At 38.4% G+C, this 15,158-nt stretch overlaps 1 protein-coding gene across 4 annotated transcripts in view; it reads right to left on the bottom strand.

Moving 5' to 3' along the window:
- LOC149555765 (alpha-soluble NSF attachment protein 2-like) overlaps positions 1-15,158 on the bottom strand; it is a 77,941-nt gene that overhangs the window by 50,980 nt on the left and 11,803 nt on the right. For 3 of the 4 annotated variants that reach the window (XM_089829917.1, XM_089829919.1, XM_089829916.1), the window contains exon 2: positions 8,700-8,854. In XM_089829917.1, coding sequence (XP_089686043.1) covers positions 8,700-8,844 — 145 coding nt within the window. In that variant the 5' untranslated portion in view covers positions 8,845-8,854. Of the gene's footprint in view, positions 1-8,699; positions 8,855-8,966; positions 9,335-15,158 lie in introns of those variants that run through there. The other variant, XM_089829918.1, reaches the window with a different exon arrangement.

The raw sequence follows: 15,158 nt of genomic DNA, 5'->3' as shown, positions 1-15,158 counted from the left end.
CTGAATTTTTTCCTGCAAAACCTTTGGATTAGTAAAAACTTTAGAATTATCCTTGACTGGGGATGAGATAGTTATGGGGGAAGTATCCATTTTACTGCTTTCTTCACAGAAGGTTATGGGCTGGAGGGAGAAGCTTACGAACACATTGTGATCTCCGTGGTATCAATATTACCAACAGAAACCTGAGTTTGCACATTATCAACAGAATTATCTTCTGAATTCATACTTCTTTCCACCCCCTCCTTTCCTTCTTCTTCTTCCTCCTCCCTTTCTTCTTTATTATTTTCCGAGCTTTCCTCCTCAACCTCCTCCAACCTGTATCTGTTGGATTTCTACTTATGCCTTGCCTGGGATTGGGCGAGTCTACCAGATCTCCTCCTTGCCTTACCACCAGCCTCCTCCTCTGAATCCTCTTCATCCACCTCAACGGGTTTTTCAACTTTTATCTTTTTATTACCCTTTTGTTCCACAGCTATATTAGGTTTTTTCTTTTTCTTGTTTTCCCGGCAAGGTGAGGGGCGGGGGGTGTGAATTTTAGTATCAGCACTAGTGCTCGGGGGTGAATTCTGGCAGTGGCACTGGTTGTCAACCACCACCACCCTCGGGGGACACAGGGCAAGGTGAAACTGGTAGAGGTAGAAAATTAGGCCTTGATGTATTATAGGATAGTTTTGCCCTTTACTTCTCTTTTCCCTAATATCTGCTACCATATCCTCAAGAGAATGCAGAAGATAAAATGGGATAGAAATGAAATCCCTATTTCCAAAATGATTTAACAAAGGGAAATGGTAGTAGTAACAGACACCAAACTTGCCCTCCAGCATCAAATACCTCATGAGAACCAAGCACACATCATCCCATGGGTCTGGCAGTTTGTCCCTTTTAAACCCTCCTCTATATCGCACCGACTCCTCACCTTCCGCAAAGAAATTATTCATGCTGGCCTCATTTGTAGTTTTAGTGACCTTTCTCCATTTTTTCCCTTTCATTGAAAGGCCAGTCGCAATGGCAATCACTTCCTCCGTCACTTGGAAGGTGATTCCATTAATGGTGACCTTGCGGTCATTCCACCCATTAACAAATTGGAGGGCGCAATTCTCATCGGACCTCGCCATCGACTGCATGTACGGTAGAAAACCCCCTTCTTTCAGCAGAAACTAAGTGGCCATCCTATCTTTGAAATTCTCTATCTTCGTGGGCTCCAGCCTGTTTAGGTCCCCACCCATTTCGATTCCGCCAATTTTCGCCTCCCCTTCTTCAATAATGTGCATTTGAACTTCCTTTCCTGTGATATCTCTGCAACTACTATTCGCCTTAAGCCCTTTAACAATAAACCAAAGGATTTTCCAGACCCGTGCTTGAGAAGTTTCAAAATCCCATGCAATTTCATTATGGGAATCGTGATTGTATAGCATCATAATTTTCACACCCCGAAAATCTCTTACAGTTTGATAAATGATATCTTTCATACTTTTAATTAGGGAGTAATTTGAAATCCGTGATGTGTTACCATAATTATGAAATGACATCCCTCTTAATTTGCATTCACTCATTTTTTTGTTTGCACGGCCACGTCTTCTCATTTCCAATAGACCTTTGTTAAATTTAGCGAGCTTCATCACATAATTGCCAAAATTGGTCTGGACTCTAAATTTAATAATCATAATTAAATAATATTCCTACCTCTTTCCTTGGTTATCAATGACTTAATATCATCATTGAGATCAACCATATTCTTCTAGCACATGATTGTTGTTGTTTTAAACCCCATAGCAGCCGCCGCGTCTGCCACCTTATTTCCCTCCCTATAAATGTGCTGCAGATGGACACTATCCATCCCTTCTATAATTTGCTTAATATCCATAATGATATTTTGAATATTCCATCCTGGTTGGGAGGCACCCTTGACCATGTCAATGATTAATTTGGAGTCCCCCTCAATTATTATTTCCTTAATTTGCATTTCCCTAATCAGCAGAAGGCCCCAAAATAATGCCATTGCTTCAGCCATATTATTGCTTCCATTTCCGACTTTCCCAGCATAAACCAACAGCACATCACCATTCCTGTCCCACAACGCTCCTCTCGCCGCTCCTATACCTCCTTTAGCAGCACCATCAAAACTCAGTTTATAATGTGAAAGAGTAGGTGGTCTCCATTTTGTTTGCTGTCTCTTCATCATTTTTGAGTTATCAAATAAGAAAAAATCCTCATGACAGCCCCAATTCTCAGCAATTAATCCTTCTTGTCTACTTGGTTCCTCCTTTGGCATCTTACATATAGCCACTCTTAAATTTTCCTTCAACAATTTCTCCATTATTCCAAAGACCACCTTTTACTCTCCTCCCTAAATATTCTATTATTTCTTTCCTTCCATATGTGCTAGCATGCATATGGTGGAACAATCTTCCATAGCAAATTCAATCTAGGGTGAACAAAGGGACAGCTCCAATTCTCCACAAATTGTCCCAGATTGTTTTTCATAACCCAGTTCGACCCAAATCTCCTCTAATCTCCCCTAGACTCTATTCCAAATCTCTAAGGCAAACTGGCAATCCAGAAATAGGTGAGTAATGGTTTCCTCCTTTTCCTTGCAGAGACAGCAACGGTTTGTTATATAAAAGCCTCTTCTTTTCAAATTATTCAATGTTAGAATTTTGCCATGCTGAGCTGTCCACCAAAAGAAATTAATTTTAGGAATAAGGTTACTAATCCAAACCTTACTCCACAATTGCGGGCAAGGATCTTTGCTAAAAAGGTGTAAGTCGGCCGATTTAACAATAAAGCTACCACTTGGGGTTAAATCCCAAGCCGTAGTATCCTCCTAGAATAGTATAGGGAGTCTCTGTTCCCCAATCAACTCTTCTAATTCCTTGAGCAGTTGAATGTCCTCTTGGGAGTAAGTTTCCTTATAAAGCTTCCTCCACTTCCTCCCCTAATCAATATAATCTCCAACTTTACTTCCCACATCTTCTTTGAGCAACTCCATTAACCTTCTAAATTTGCTGAAAGCCAACGATTTCCCTCCCATCCACTTGTCTTCCCAAAATCTAATATTGGAACCATTTCCCAAATCCACCTTGTCCCTTCTCTTAATAATCCTCTACTTCTGACTATATTCATCCAGTTTTTAGACCCTCCTGGGAGGTCATTATTAAATAGATTCCAATTTAAAGGGAAATTTGACAAATATTTAGCTTTCATAACATTACCCCAATTCGTATTGTCTTCTCCCAATCTCCAGCCAATCTTCGTAAGTAGAGCCTTGTTAAGGTCTCTAAGTCTTCTTACTCCCAACCCCCCCTTATTCTTTGGTTTGCACACCTCCTCCCATTTGACTAAACTCACTTTATTTTTCTCCTCTGTCCCTGACCAGAGGAAGTTCCTTTGTATCTTTTCAATCTTCTCCGCCATGTTTTGATTAATTTTGAATAGGGACAGGAAATAAATGGGAATACCCTGGAGAGCAGCTAAAAGCAACTGTAGTTTTCCAGCATTGCTTAGTATCTTCCCTTTCCATCCTGCAAGTTTCCTCTGAATTCTCTCCACTATCGTGTTCCAGAATTCATTAGTCACTTCTTTAGTGGTTAGTAGTAATCCAAGATAAGTATCTGAGAGGTTGGTTGATTGGCATTCCAAAATATTTCTTATCTTCCTTTGTAATGAGGCATTAGTATTAAAGAAATATATCTTACTCTTATGATAATTGACTTGCTGACCTGAGCTTTCTTCATAATTGTGTAGTATAGTCTTCCAAGCTTGAGCCTCTATAATTGAAGATTCTCCAAATAGGAATGTGTCATCAACAAATTGTTGTAGGACTTCAGTATCCGCTGTAGTAGCAGGCTTAACCCCTTTAACACAACCAGCATTCACAAGTTTATAAAAAGACCTCCCTAGAACTTCAGCAATCATAATGAAGAGGTAGGAGGAAAGTGGATCACCTTGCCTTAGTCCTTTCTCCGCTCCAAAGTTGCCCCAAGGAGAACCATTTAGGAGTTGGTCCATCCATCATTTTGATCAGGTTTATTACTTTGTTACTAAACACCACTCTCTCGAGCACCTCATAAAAGAAATCCCACTTAACCTTATCATAAGCCTTGGAGATATCCAATTTGAATGCCATCCCCGGTTTTTTGTTTTCTCCATTGAGTGAATAACCTCATGTGTGGTTATAGTCGCATCTAGAATCTGTTTTCCCGGAACAAATCCCTTTTGTGGACTACCAATTATTCTTTCCAAAAAAGGCTTTATTCTGTTCACCAAGACTTTAGCAAATATCTTATAAATAGTGTTACATAAAATGATAGGTCTAAAATCCAGCAAGCTCATTGGTGTGGGGATTTTAGGCACTAATGCAATAAAGGTCTTATTGATCCTTTTTAGCATCTTTCCAATTCTGAAAAATCTCTAGTAGCCTAGAACAACTCAAATTTAACAACCTCCCAGAGGGGAACCCATCCAGACCCGGAGCCTTATAAGCTTTCATATAGAACACCGCACATTTCACCTCCTCCTACGTGATATTGCCAAGCATGTGATTATTCTCCTCCATTCCTAGTACCTGTGGAATCATATTAATCAAACTTATTCTGATCACCGGATTCACAGCTTTATTGTCCTTGACATAGGCCTTACTAAAGTATTCCACCGCATGTTTTCCCATCTCCTCCTGATCCTTAAAGATCCTTCCCCCTTCCCCATCAAGCCTATTAATAGTATTTCTTCTTTTATGGTTAGAGGCTGACCTGTGAAGGAAGTAGTGTTCTTATCCCCTTCCTTAAGCCATTGAACTCTTGATCTTTGTTTCCAAAAAATTTCCTCCCTCAAGAGAATATCCTTCCAGTTTTTTCCATACTCCTCTTCCTGAGTTACATTGTCCAAGTTGATCCCTTTTGCAATCTCCCCTTGGAGATTTTTAAGCTTTTCCTCCACGTCACCTTTAGTTTTGAACAAGTCACCAAATAAATCCTTAGCCCAACTCTTCACATTCCTCCTTATGTTGTCAAGTTTTTGGGTTAGTCTGTACATTGCAATACCATCTATCCTTATATTCCACCAGTCTTGAACTCTATCTTTGAATTCTAGGTGAGATTGCCACATTATTTCATATCTGAATGGTTTCGGCCCACTTTTCAATCCGTCCTCCCACAGGTAGATTATTGGGGAATGATTTGAAGCAGTTCTAGTAAGATTCTCGAGATGAGAGTTCCCAAGTCTATTCCAGTTCCCTGTTACCAATAACCTATCCAATCTAACCTGGATAAGGTCCTTTCCCTTTCTATTGTTAGTCCAAGTATAAGGGTTCCCTCTTAGTTCCACATCTATAAAATCCATTTTGCTCATAAATTCATTAAGGTTTTGCAAGCTTTTTGGGCAGTCCCTGTTTCCACCCAATTTCTCCGAGTGATACAGGGGGGTATTAAAATCTCCCATACACATCATTTGTTTATCCTTCATAGTTTCAGTAATCCTAGCCAATTTATCATACGTTTCCTTCCTTCCTAATCTGCTATTAGAAGCATATATATTGATCAGCCCCCAACAATGAGTGCTAGAATGGAAATCAATAAATATAAAAATTGTATCCTTCCAAACCTTAGTTCCCTTCATGGAGTTCGCATTCCACATAGTAGCAATACCCCCCGAGGCACCATCAGCATCCCTATGTAGATACTCAGCACTCGGCCAAATATGACTAACTATTTTATCAAAACTAGCACTAGACATTTTAGTTTCTTGTATTAAAACACAATCAACTTTTTCCTAAAATACATATTGTTTCAGAGCATATTGCTTTTGGGGGTTATTTAACCCCCTCAAATTCCAAGAGAGGAATTTCATTTCTTACCTCTCTCTAGTAACTGTCTCCAGCGTAAGTTGCTTACCACAGGCCACATCCCTTGATGTTTGCTTTGTCCTGGTTGCTCTGCTAGAAGGTCTTCCAGCTGTCCCACAGGCTCCTACATCTGGTTTTTTTCCCCCCCTCCTCTTCTTTTTCTGAACCTCCCATTCCCCATTATCCTCATCATGTAATGAGGTAGGGCTAAGCTCCTTATCAGCCTTATCTATGCTTTCCATCACTTTTGTTGCGATCTCCGCTGGGGAAGCTTTAACCATTGTTAATGGGGTACACACTCTCTCCTGAGTATCTCCTCCTGCAGCCGTAATTTCCTACTAGCCCTCACCTCCTTGAATTGTTGGGGAGCCAGGATGAGGGTGGGAAATCTCAATTTCGCCTTCCTCCAGCAAAGTCCCATCCCCAAGCTCCCCCATGGGTGAACCCACGAGTTCCTCTAACTCCCTTCTAAAGGGGTATTCATCCATTTTTTCTTTTTCCTCCAAAGCTTTCCCCTCCCTAGGGCTATTTTTTGTTCGGGGAGGAAAGCACTGGGGGAATCTCCTTAGAATGAATCTCTGCGACCTGTTTTGAGGCATCAGAAGATTCTCCCAATTTTTCCATCACAATCCCTGGAGAGCCCTCCTTCTGTTTGTCCTTCTGCATTTGGACCTTGCAATCCACAATAAGATGTCCAAAGTGACCACATTTTTTGGCAGAACAGGCCCGCATTCTCATATTCTATAGGCTGGACTTTCTCTCCCCATTTAGTTTTCAGTGTAACTACAGTGGGGAGTGCACGAATCAAGGCTACATTCACACAGAACCTTGCATAAACCAGCCATGTTATTTGCATAGTCACCTTGTCCACCGCGACAAAATGACCAAAAGAATTCCCCACCCATCTTAGGATCTTATCATCCCGAAATTCCAGGGGCAAACCAGGTAATCTAACCCAAATTGGGGCAAGTTTGTTCAACTCTGCACTTGCATCAAAGCCTGGATGCCATTTTGTGAAGGCAAGACAATGCTTCCGATAATACCAAGTACCAAAGAGAATGAGGTTGATATCCTCCTCCTAGATGAACTTAAAAAAAAAGAGGTCGCTAGGCATCGCAAAGACACCAACACTGCCCCTGACCTTCCATTTCTGACTGACCCATTTACGCACCATCTCAATTGTAGGTCGAAATGCCACAAATCTGCCAACAACACACAGTTTAAGACCAGAAGTCACATTGCCCACCAAAAAATCTGGGAGGGAGATCACAGGGCCATCTTGACCATGGGAAATCTTGGGATCCTCCGAAGGGACTTTAGTCTTCAAGGGGCCAACAAGCGCATTCTTCCAACCCGAGAGGGTTTCATCTGCCAGCTTCTGACCACCCTTCAGGGGACAACCAGCAGGGCCTCCACTATCCAAAGCAGCAGTGTCAGAAATCCCATCAACCCCAATGGTCCCACAACCATCCAACTTGTCCTCCAAATCCCTGCAAACCGCAAGCACAAGTTGCAAGTCCGGGCAAGAAGGCGGATCCAGAGGCACAGGGCCCGCCATCAACCAAATTAAATATTCAAATTCAAAGTTGAGCGGTAAAGTTGCAGAGCAGTGATCTTGGCGTCTCCAATCAATTCTTTCTTTGCTATCTGCTGAGTGGATTATGAATGCTGACTGTGTTTTTTGTGTTGACTCTACATATGAATTGCTCCATATACCACTCCCAAGCAGCATTCACATATATTTTATCTTCTGGCTAGCCACCATTTATTGCTTCTATCGCAGACTATATGAATTTGGTGTTGCTTGGGTTGCAGGTACCAATCACGCCCTGGGTTATTTTCTTTTTCCCTGCTTGAATCCTCCTTTATACCCACATGGAATGGGGTAAAGAAATGAGTCTGTGGTTGTATCCCTTTGCCCATATTGAGTCCCCAGGTCAATCCATTTACAAGGTCTGGTATTTACATTTATAAATATATTTATACATTTGGTATATATATTATAATATAGATCAGATCTATATTAGAATAATACATTATATATCAAGTAATTGTATATTATAATATTTATATTATGATAATATAGAATATTTGTATTATTTTATATTTTAAATTATTATTTATTTAATTGTTTTTGAAATATTAATTAGCTAATTTATTTATATATCACTTATTATTATTTTTTTTGAATCTTATTTCAAAAAAATGATATCACCTATTATTTCTTATTTAATCTTTCTATGGTGTAGTCTAGTCTTAATCTATTTTCTTTTTTTTCCGATTTTGTCTCTTAGGGACTTCACGAAATGGGTGGGAAATAGATGAAAATATCTCAACAGTGCTTCAACTAGGGGAGATTACATTCATTTTCTCTTCCTTGAGCTTAATGATCCAGTTTTCCTTGGCATTAGAATTTGAGGAACTCATTCCCCTTTCTTGGCTATATGTACCAGTTTCTTGACAGGGGCGACAGCTTCTTGCTTTATATTTCTATGCTTATGTTCTAACTTCTTCCCCTTTGTGGGCCTGTCTAGAACTTTCTATTGTAAACTGCTGTAATGTTGATGTCAATATCATTTGTTTCTTGCATCCAATCAAAGAAGTAGAACATGTAATAGGTGTCTTCTCATTCTATGCTATGATATACACAATATTCAGACAAAAAAAAAAATTATCAGATGCCAGCTTGATTAGAAATTGCCATTTCTTTCTTACATTAAAACAAAGGAGTAACACGTAAAAGACGTCTTCTCATTCCATACTACAAAATTCACAGATTGCAGACAAAATGTTTTTCTCAGATGCCTGCTTGATTTTAAAGTCCCCCATACAAGGAGTTATAAAGTAAAGTGCACCTTACAGGATTTTGCAATCTTAAATGAGTTGCCAGCCTTTTCATAGAGTTCTGCAGCATCATCATATTTAGAACCAAAAATAGTCCATCCTTGGATCTTTTTATCAGCCTTCTTTTCAAATTCAAATCCCTTAGCTTCTTGCTCTGCCATTTCCTAAAACCTGTGAACAAAAAATAAATATAATTTGAAAATTGCATCTTAAATCACACAATACAAATAACAGAAAACTTCAAGCCATTATGAGATTACAATTCAAAAGGCAAAGTCATTACCAATTTGCATCTCCAAAAGAACAATCTCTGAAAGTAATCACATAAGCAAAAAAAATCTCCACCAACAACAGAACTTGCAAAACAATAAAATGTAAAATTGTAGAATTCAAAATAGAAAATGTAAAATTAAATATAAATCTGGATTGCAGAGAAAGAGATTATTTCTGCTCATATGTTTCAAAGAATATGAATGCTAAAGCACTGCCCCATGTGCAGAAGCATCTCAAAGTTGGGGAAATCAGCATCAAAATTGAAATTCTTTTTATTTGTGTTCATGAATAAAGACTATAGGATCTTATATAACAAAAAATCTTGAAGATTTCATTTTCTAACTATTTAGAATATTATTATTTATTTCTCATGTAATTCGACTCTTGTCTCTTGTGAAATGAATCTTAACAAGTTATGATGCCTCTTCAATGAAAGGGTTGCATATGACAGCAACTATGACATGTCATAGCTGGGTAGATTAAGCCAAGTGTAAGATCGTTGAAACTTGAAACATCAATTGCATATTGAAGAATGTGCCCCCACGGATATTTTTAGCCAATGGATGATATTCGCTTTGGTGACAGAGGTTCACTCTTGACATGATGCAAATTCCAATTTAGCTCCCTACTAGAAACATAAATTATTTTTAAAACTTGAAAATTGAGGGAGTTAGCTTGTAAAGAAAGGATGGGCAAAGCGTGAGACAAGAAGCTCAATCATGGAGACCAAAGATTGTGAACATGTGATTTGTTGCATGTGTTGGATTAATATGATGTTGAATGCGTGAAACTGTTGTTTTATAAAGGAACTGTAAAATATTTCACAGAATCTTGGGACCATGTTGTTGGGTAAAAATCTAAAGCTTTGTGTTGTAAATGTTGGCTTATGTAATTTGATCCCAAGAAAAAAAAAGATTTTATTATCTTGTTTATCATAAAACATTGATTAAAAATTTAACCCCATGGTGCTTCGCTTGATCAATTGTCCCACGCACATCTGAGCAAAAAAATAATTAATTTTTTTTAAATCAATATACATGTGAATCAGGAAAGAGGCTCAAGGGTGAAAAGCCCAATATAGTTCGTTTCTTAAAAATAGGAATTCCTTCACCATATAAACATTGATCACCGTGTATTGCTCCAATTTAATTTAATTATAACAAAATAGTTAAGAGAATCGTACTAATGTGCAGATGAGAGTGACTCGAGAGTTAAGATGCCTCCTGAAAAAATAGCTAGATGAATTCTGGCAAGACAGGTAAGATTATCTTTTATGAACAGAATAGTTGCTAGACTAAGGAAATATGGGAAGAAAACATGAGGAATTTGATAGACCAAGGATACATGTTCTTTGTAAATCAACAATAAGATGAGGTAGAGGAAGAATGTCTTTTCAAGGACATAAAACTGATACTGGGTGATAAGGTGTGTGAATCTAAGCCAAAGATACTCAAAGAAGGTTTGGGTGCATGTGCAACTCAAACAGTGTTAGCAACAAAGGAAGGTGGGTTCGGAGGTGACAACGAAACTATTGATTACTTGTTTAAATCCATCATGCAAATTTAGTTGAGACTGGAGGAATGTCTTGCACATAAAGCAAAGAAGCAAGATCATTTTTCTGAGGTCAGATGATATACAGAAGCAATATGGATTGCAGACATAAGATTGGATGGTTTACAGAAGCAATATGGATGCGAGGAGCCACAGGTAGAGGGCAATGCTTGATAATTGAAGGGACTTTACAAGAAAGGGAATGGAGAACAAACAACTGTTGGATGTTGTAATGTCCCCTTTTTGAGATTGCCCAATTTTGCTCTAGAAGCACAGATTCCTTTTAAAATAAGAATTGTAGGACATTTAAAAATGTAACTTGATCACTAAAAATGCCTTTTTAGGTCTTGCAATCACCAAATAAGGGACACACACATGCGCGCGCGCACACACACACACACACAATACAATTAGTTGTTAGTGTAATATAATCCACCTTAAGCTTTATGGTTTGATAATTTAAGAGACATACAATTCTAAACTAGTGATGAGACAACAATAACCAATGCATATTTGGACTTTAGGAATCCTACTCATAGTATTTAAATTCCATATAGATTACCCCTCACACGTTAGTGTCTTTGTATGATGTAACCTGATGTAACCTATGCCCATTCTACTGCAGGCTTTACCTAGTGCCTTTGTATAATGTAGCACAGTCCATTCAACTACGGGTCATACCTACTTTGTGCAGTACTCATCTATTAAGTACTCTAAATTATTACGCTTTGATGAGTATACATATAAATCATTTTAGGATCAAAGAGACAATAATAACAATTACATGCAAATATAACCAATATCACAAAGGAATAAAATATGCAAAAATGAACAGAAGACACAAATATTTAACGTTGTTCACCCAATCCCTGGGCTACGTCCACCAAACAGCAAGTCCAATATAATTATCCAGTGATTTCATCCTGATTACTGAAATGACCCTGACAGGTTATTGCTTTCTCCAGCACCAAAAAATACTAAAACTTCAAAGGTTTGACATTTCGTCAAACAATTAGCAATCGAGCTCTGATACCACTGAAATAGCCCTAAGAGTGATAATCACTAATGAAACAATAATAGACTATTTAACAGATGAGCTAGCTGTAACAGATTTAATAGATCATGATTGACATTATTAATATTCAGAACCAGTACTCCTTATTCCTAATAATAATCTTGTTTGAGAAAATAACAATTTGGGTACAAAAATTACAAAGGTTAAATGAATTACTTGTAACCCTTGATAGCCAGAGAAATATTAACCCAAACCTTATATGAAATGCTTGTTACTAGTCTGCTCTTATCTGCCCATGAAGTTCGCATCTCCCATCCTGACCTGAAATCTGATACTCAGAATTTCAAATACTGAAGAAGCTCAGTCCCGTGAGTTGCTAATAACCCTTCACGAAATGCTGCCGGCGGTTATCCAAATCGTGTTCAGGAATTCGCCCTTTTCCACACATCAGTACCCGTTGTCTATCACAGCGGAAACGGTGGTAGGCGGGCCTGGAGTCTCCTTTATCCGCCCACAGTCTGTTCCTCGCGGACTGCTCGCTCTGCGTTTTTTTAAAATGCCTATCCGGTCATGGACCAAGCCGACAGGGTGCGGATATAGCCCAATATCGCCAAGCCATCGGGGTGCAGATCAATTTACCCGCAAATCCGACCAAGCGTGGGGCTCCTAACAAATTTCCATCTCTGGCGGCGAACTATACTGGTCTGCGATTAATTTCCCAGACTCCTGATGCAATGGCGAATGTTGGTCTTGATTGCTTGCTGGAACGGAAGACAGAGTTTGCTATTGCCAAGTCCGTTAGCTCTTAAAGCGTCACTTAGGTGACACCTTCAGCCCGACCCGTAAGTGGTCTGCAACAGTCGGGGAAAATCCTTAGCGGATGCCCTAATTCCGCAGTTCGTGCTGTTACCAACTGTGGCAAGGGGGTGCAAAAACTTTGTAACAGACAGTCTTTCGAAAGTGCTCCTGCTGAAATTCCTCAGACCGGGCCCTAGAGCTGATAAAATCTGGCCACGCTAAACCCTTCAATCCGACTCCCTGAGCTGATGCATTCCACGAAACATATACTTCAAACTGCTTCTACAATTTCCACAAATGATTCCGAGTCTCTGCGACTACTAAATGGCTTGGGCTAGCTTATATGTAAACCTTGGTTCCCCTTCCGCGACTTAGCCGTTCCCTTGGCTCTGATATGAAGAAAGTTCTTACAAACCTGGTTCTCTTCCTTCATGCAATTTTTTAATTGCTAACGGTCTCTATTAAACTGAATCCTTAAATCTGATGTCAAACAATTTCCTGCAATAATTTGTGGAGATGGCGATAATTTCCACTCTAGCTAATCCTCCAATGATTAATGATGCATGAATCTCAAATGCTGGCCTTAGACCTCCGATTACTATCTTGATGAAATGACTGAATGTCACCTCCAATCTGCAATAATTCAGATGATATTCCACACCCTCAAAATTGCGTACCTATTGAGAGTTATCGTTCTCAATGGCCAACTGTGACAATTGCGAAAACCCTAGGTTCCACAATGCACCTGTGATTGAATCACAACATGAAATCAAAAGAGAGATAAACAACTGCCTACCTTGAATGGAGCCCCGGGGTGCCTATTTATTCTTTTCCCTCCATCTTCTCCAGAGACTTCTAGAACATTTTTGATCTTATCCCTCAAGTGACTTTATTAAATATTTTCCAAGTCACTTTATTAAATACAAGGTTATCTTTTAATATTATGTATTTAATTAAAATAATTAATTAGTCGTCCTTGGACAACCAGATTAATTAAATTAATTAAATCGAACTGTCACCAAAAAATTGGGGACATGACAATTACAATCTACAATCCATTGCAACTCAATACTGCCACAAGAACCTACTAATTCATCATACATTATAAAATCCCTAACCCTAAGGCATTCTATACAAGGTTTATGCCGCTTACTAAATTAGGGCTAGAATATTTCGTCCAATAGAAAATTAACTCCCAACACCTTTTACATAGTAAATTTGCTATCAGCTTCGGGGGCGCTGCCCCTGAACCCGACCTATATTGCAACTGGGAGCACACCAAGGGCATGATCCCAAAACCCTGCCTTGGGCGTTACCCCCAAACCCCTATAGAAAAACTGGGGGGAAGCTGCGCTGAACGAGGTGGAGGAAATTAATCTGAGTCTGATTAGGCTCCACATACAACAAATCATGCCCAAACCATAACAGACTTAGGGTGGTAATGTAGTGCATATATCAGGAAGAGTGTGTGTGTGTATAAAATTAAGCAATAATCTGCAGTCACAGATTATATATATATAATGTGTGAGTGTGTGTGTGTATAACATAAATGTTTAAATTCTAAAATGAAATAAAATTGATTATCACTATCTTATAAGTTTTTGCTGTTAATATATGCCATAGCAATATGTATTTACAAATGTTATTCCCATGCTCATTGTGTCTATCATCTACATGATGGTATTTGTAATTTAGTTGATGATGAATAGTACAGTCATATATGTCCTTTGCTAATGGTTCAATCTGTTCCCTATGATTCCAGCAATTCGTAAAGAGATAATCCAGTGGGTTGTTCGATGATGCTTAATGAATGCTACTGAATATTTCTTAATATCTTGCCATACAATGGATGTCTCCAAAGGGCATGTCCGTTGGCTTACCTGAGTAATCGGTTTGATATACAGATTAGTCACCTTGTAATCGCATGTACTAATTATTAAATCCTTCACAATGCCATTGGTATACCTCTTAATAGTTCTCTTTGGTACTAAATGTCTATCATAAATCATGCTGCAGTATTATCATTGCTGCCACAATATGGATGACTCTTCATAATAACATTGACTCTAATATTAGCATGCCCTTAGTTTATCATTAATCTTTATGTAAATGTTGATGATGGAATTACTATCATGCCTTTCACAATCACAATCTATATTTGCCAGACTCAATGCCCAAGAGCTCGCACAATAAATTGGATACGTATAAAGGCAATAGTCATAATTATAGTTTAAACTTTATGCCCAATATTAATGAATATTTCACGTCACTGAACTCCACTGCAGAATATGTGATATAATAATTGGCCCTTGCTACACTTATGTCAAATACATATAATTACAGCCAATGGTCTGAAAATCTCTGTTGAAATGCAAAGGAACTCAATAGTGAATTCTTATGCCACCACACACTTACCAGAGGATAGATTGATAGACTCCCGAGTTGAACTCCACACCAAAGATATTTAGAGACATAATTGATATCTTCAGAATATAATATTATGATTGTCAATTAATATCATGGTCCTATACGGCAATTCTTCTTTGGGAAAATCTTCAAATGGCTATTAGCTCTCAGAAATAGAATTTTGTCCATGGTGGTTTATCTTTAATTGACATTACTATTTACTTTATCATGTATGTTCTTCATCTCATATCACTGCTTATTCTCCATCTATGATCTTTGATGTATTAGCTCAATTTTTCTCTTGAGATTATATTGTATTAAATTTATTATTTATTAATTTACTTTTATAGTTTTAATTTTATTATTATTTCTTATTAAATCATGTTTCAGAAAGGAAACATCATAGATGTGACCAATGTTTTGGTGAACAAA

Source organism: Cupressus sempervirens, chromosome 5 (assembly GCF_028749045.1).
Source record: "Cupressus sempervirens isolate cs-2001-9-10 chromosome 5, ASM2874904v1, whole genome shotgun sequence".
Lineage (NCBI taxonomy): Eukaryota > Viridiplantae > Streptophyta > Pinopsida > Cupressales > Cupressaceae > Cupressus > Cupressus sempervirens.
Note: the sequence above shows the minus strand (reverse complement) of the source record. Positions and strands in the feature narration are given on the sequence as shown.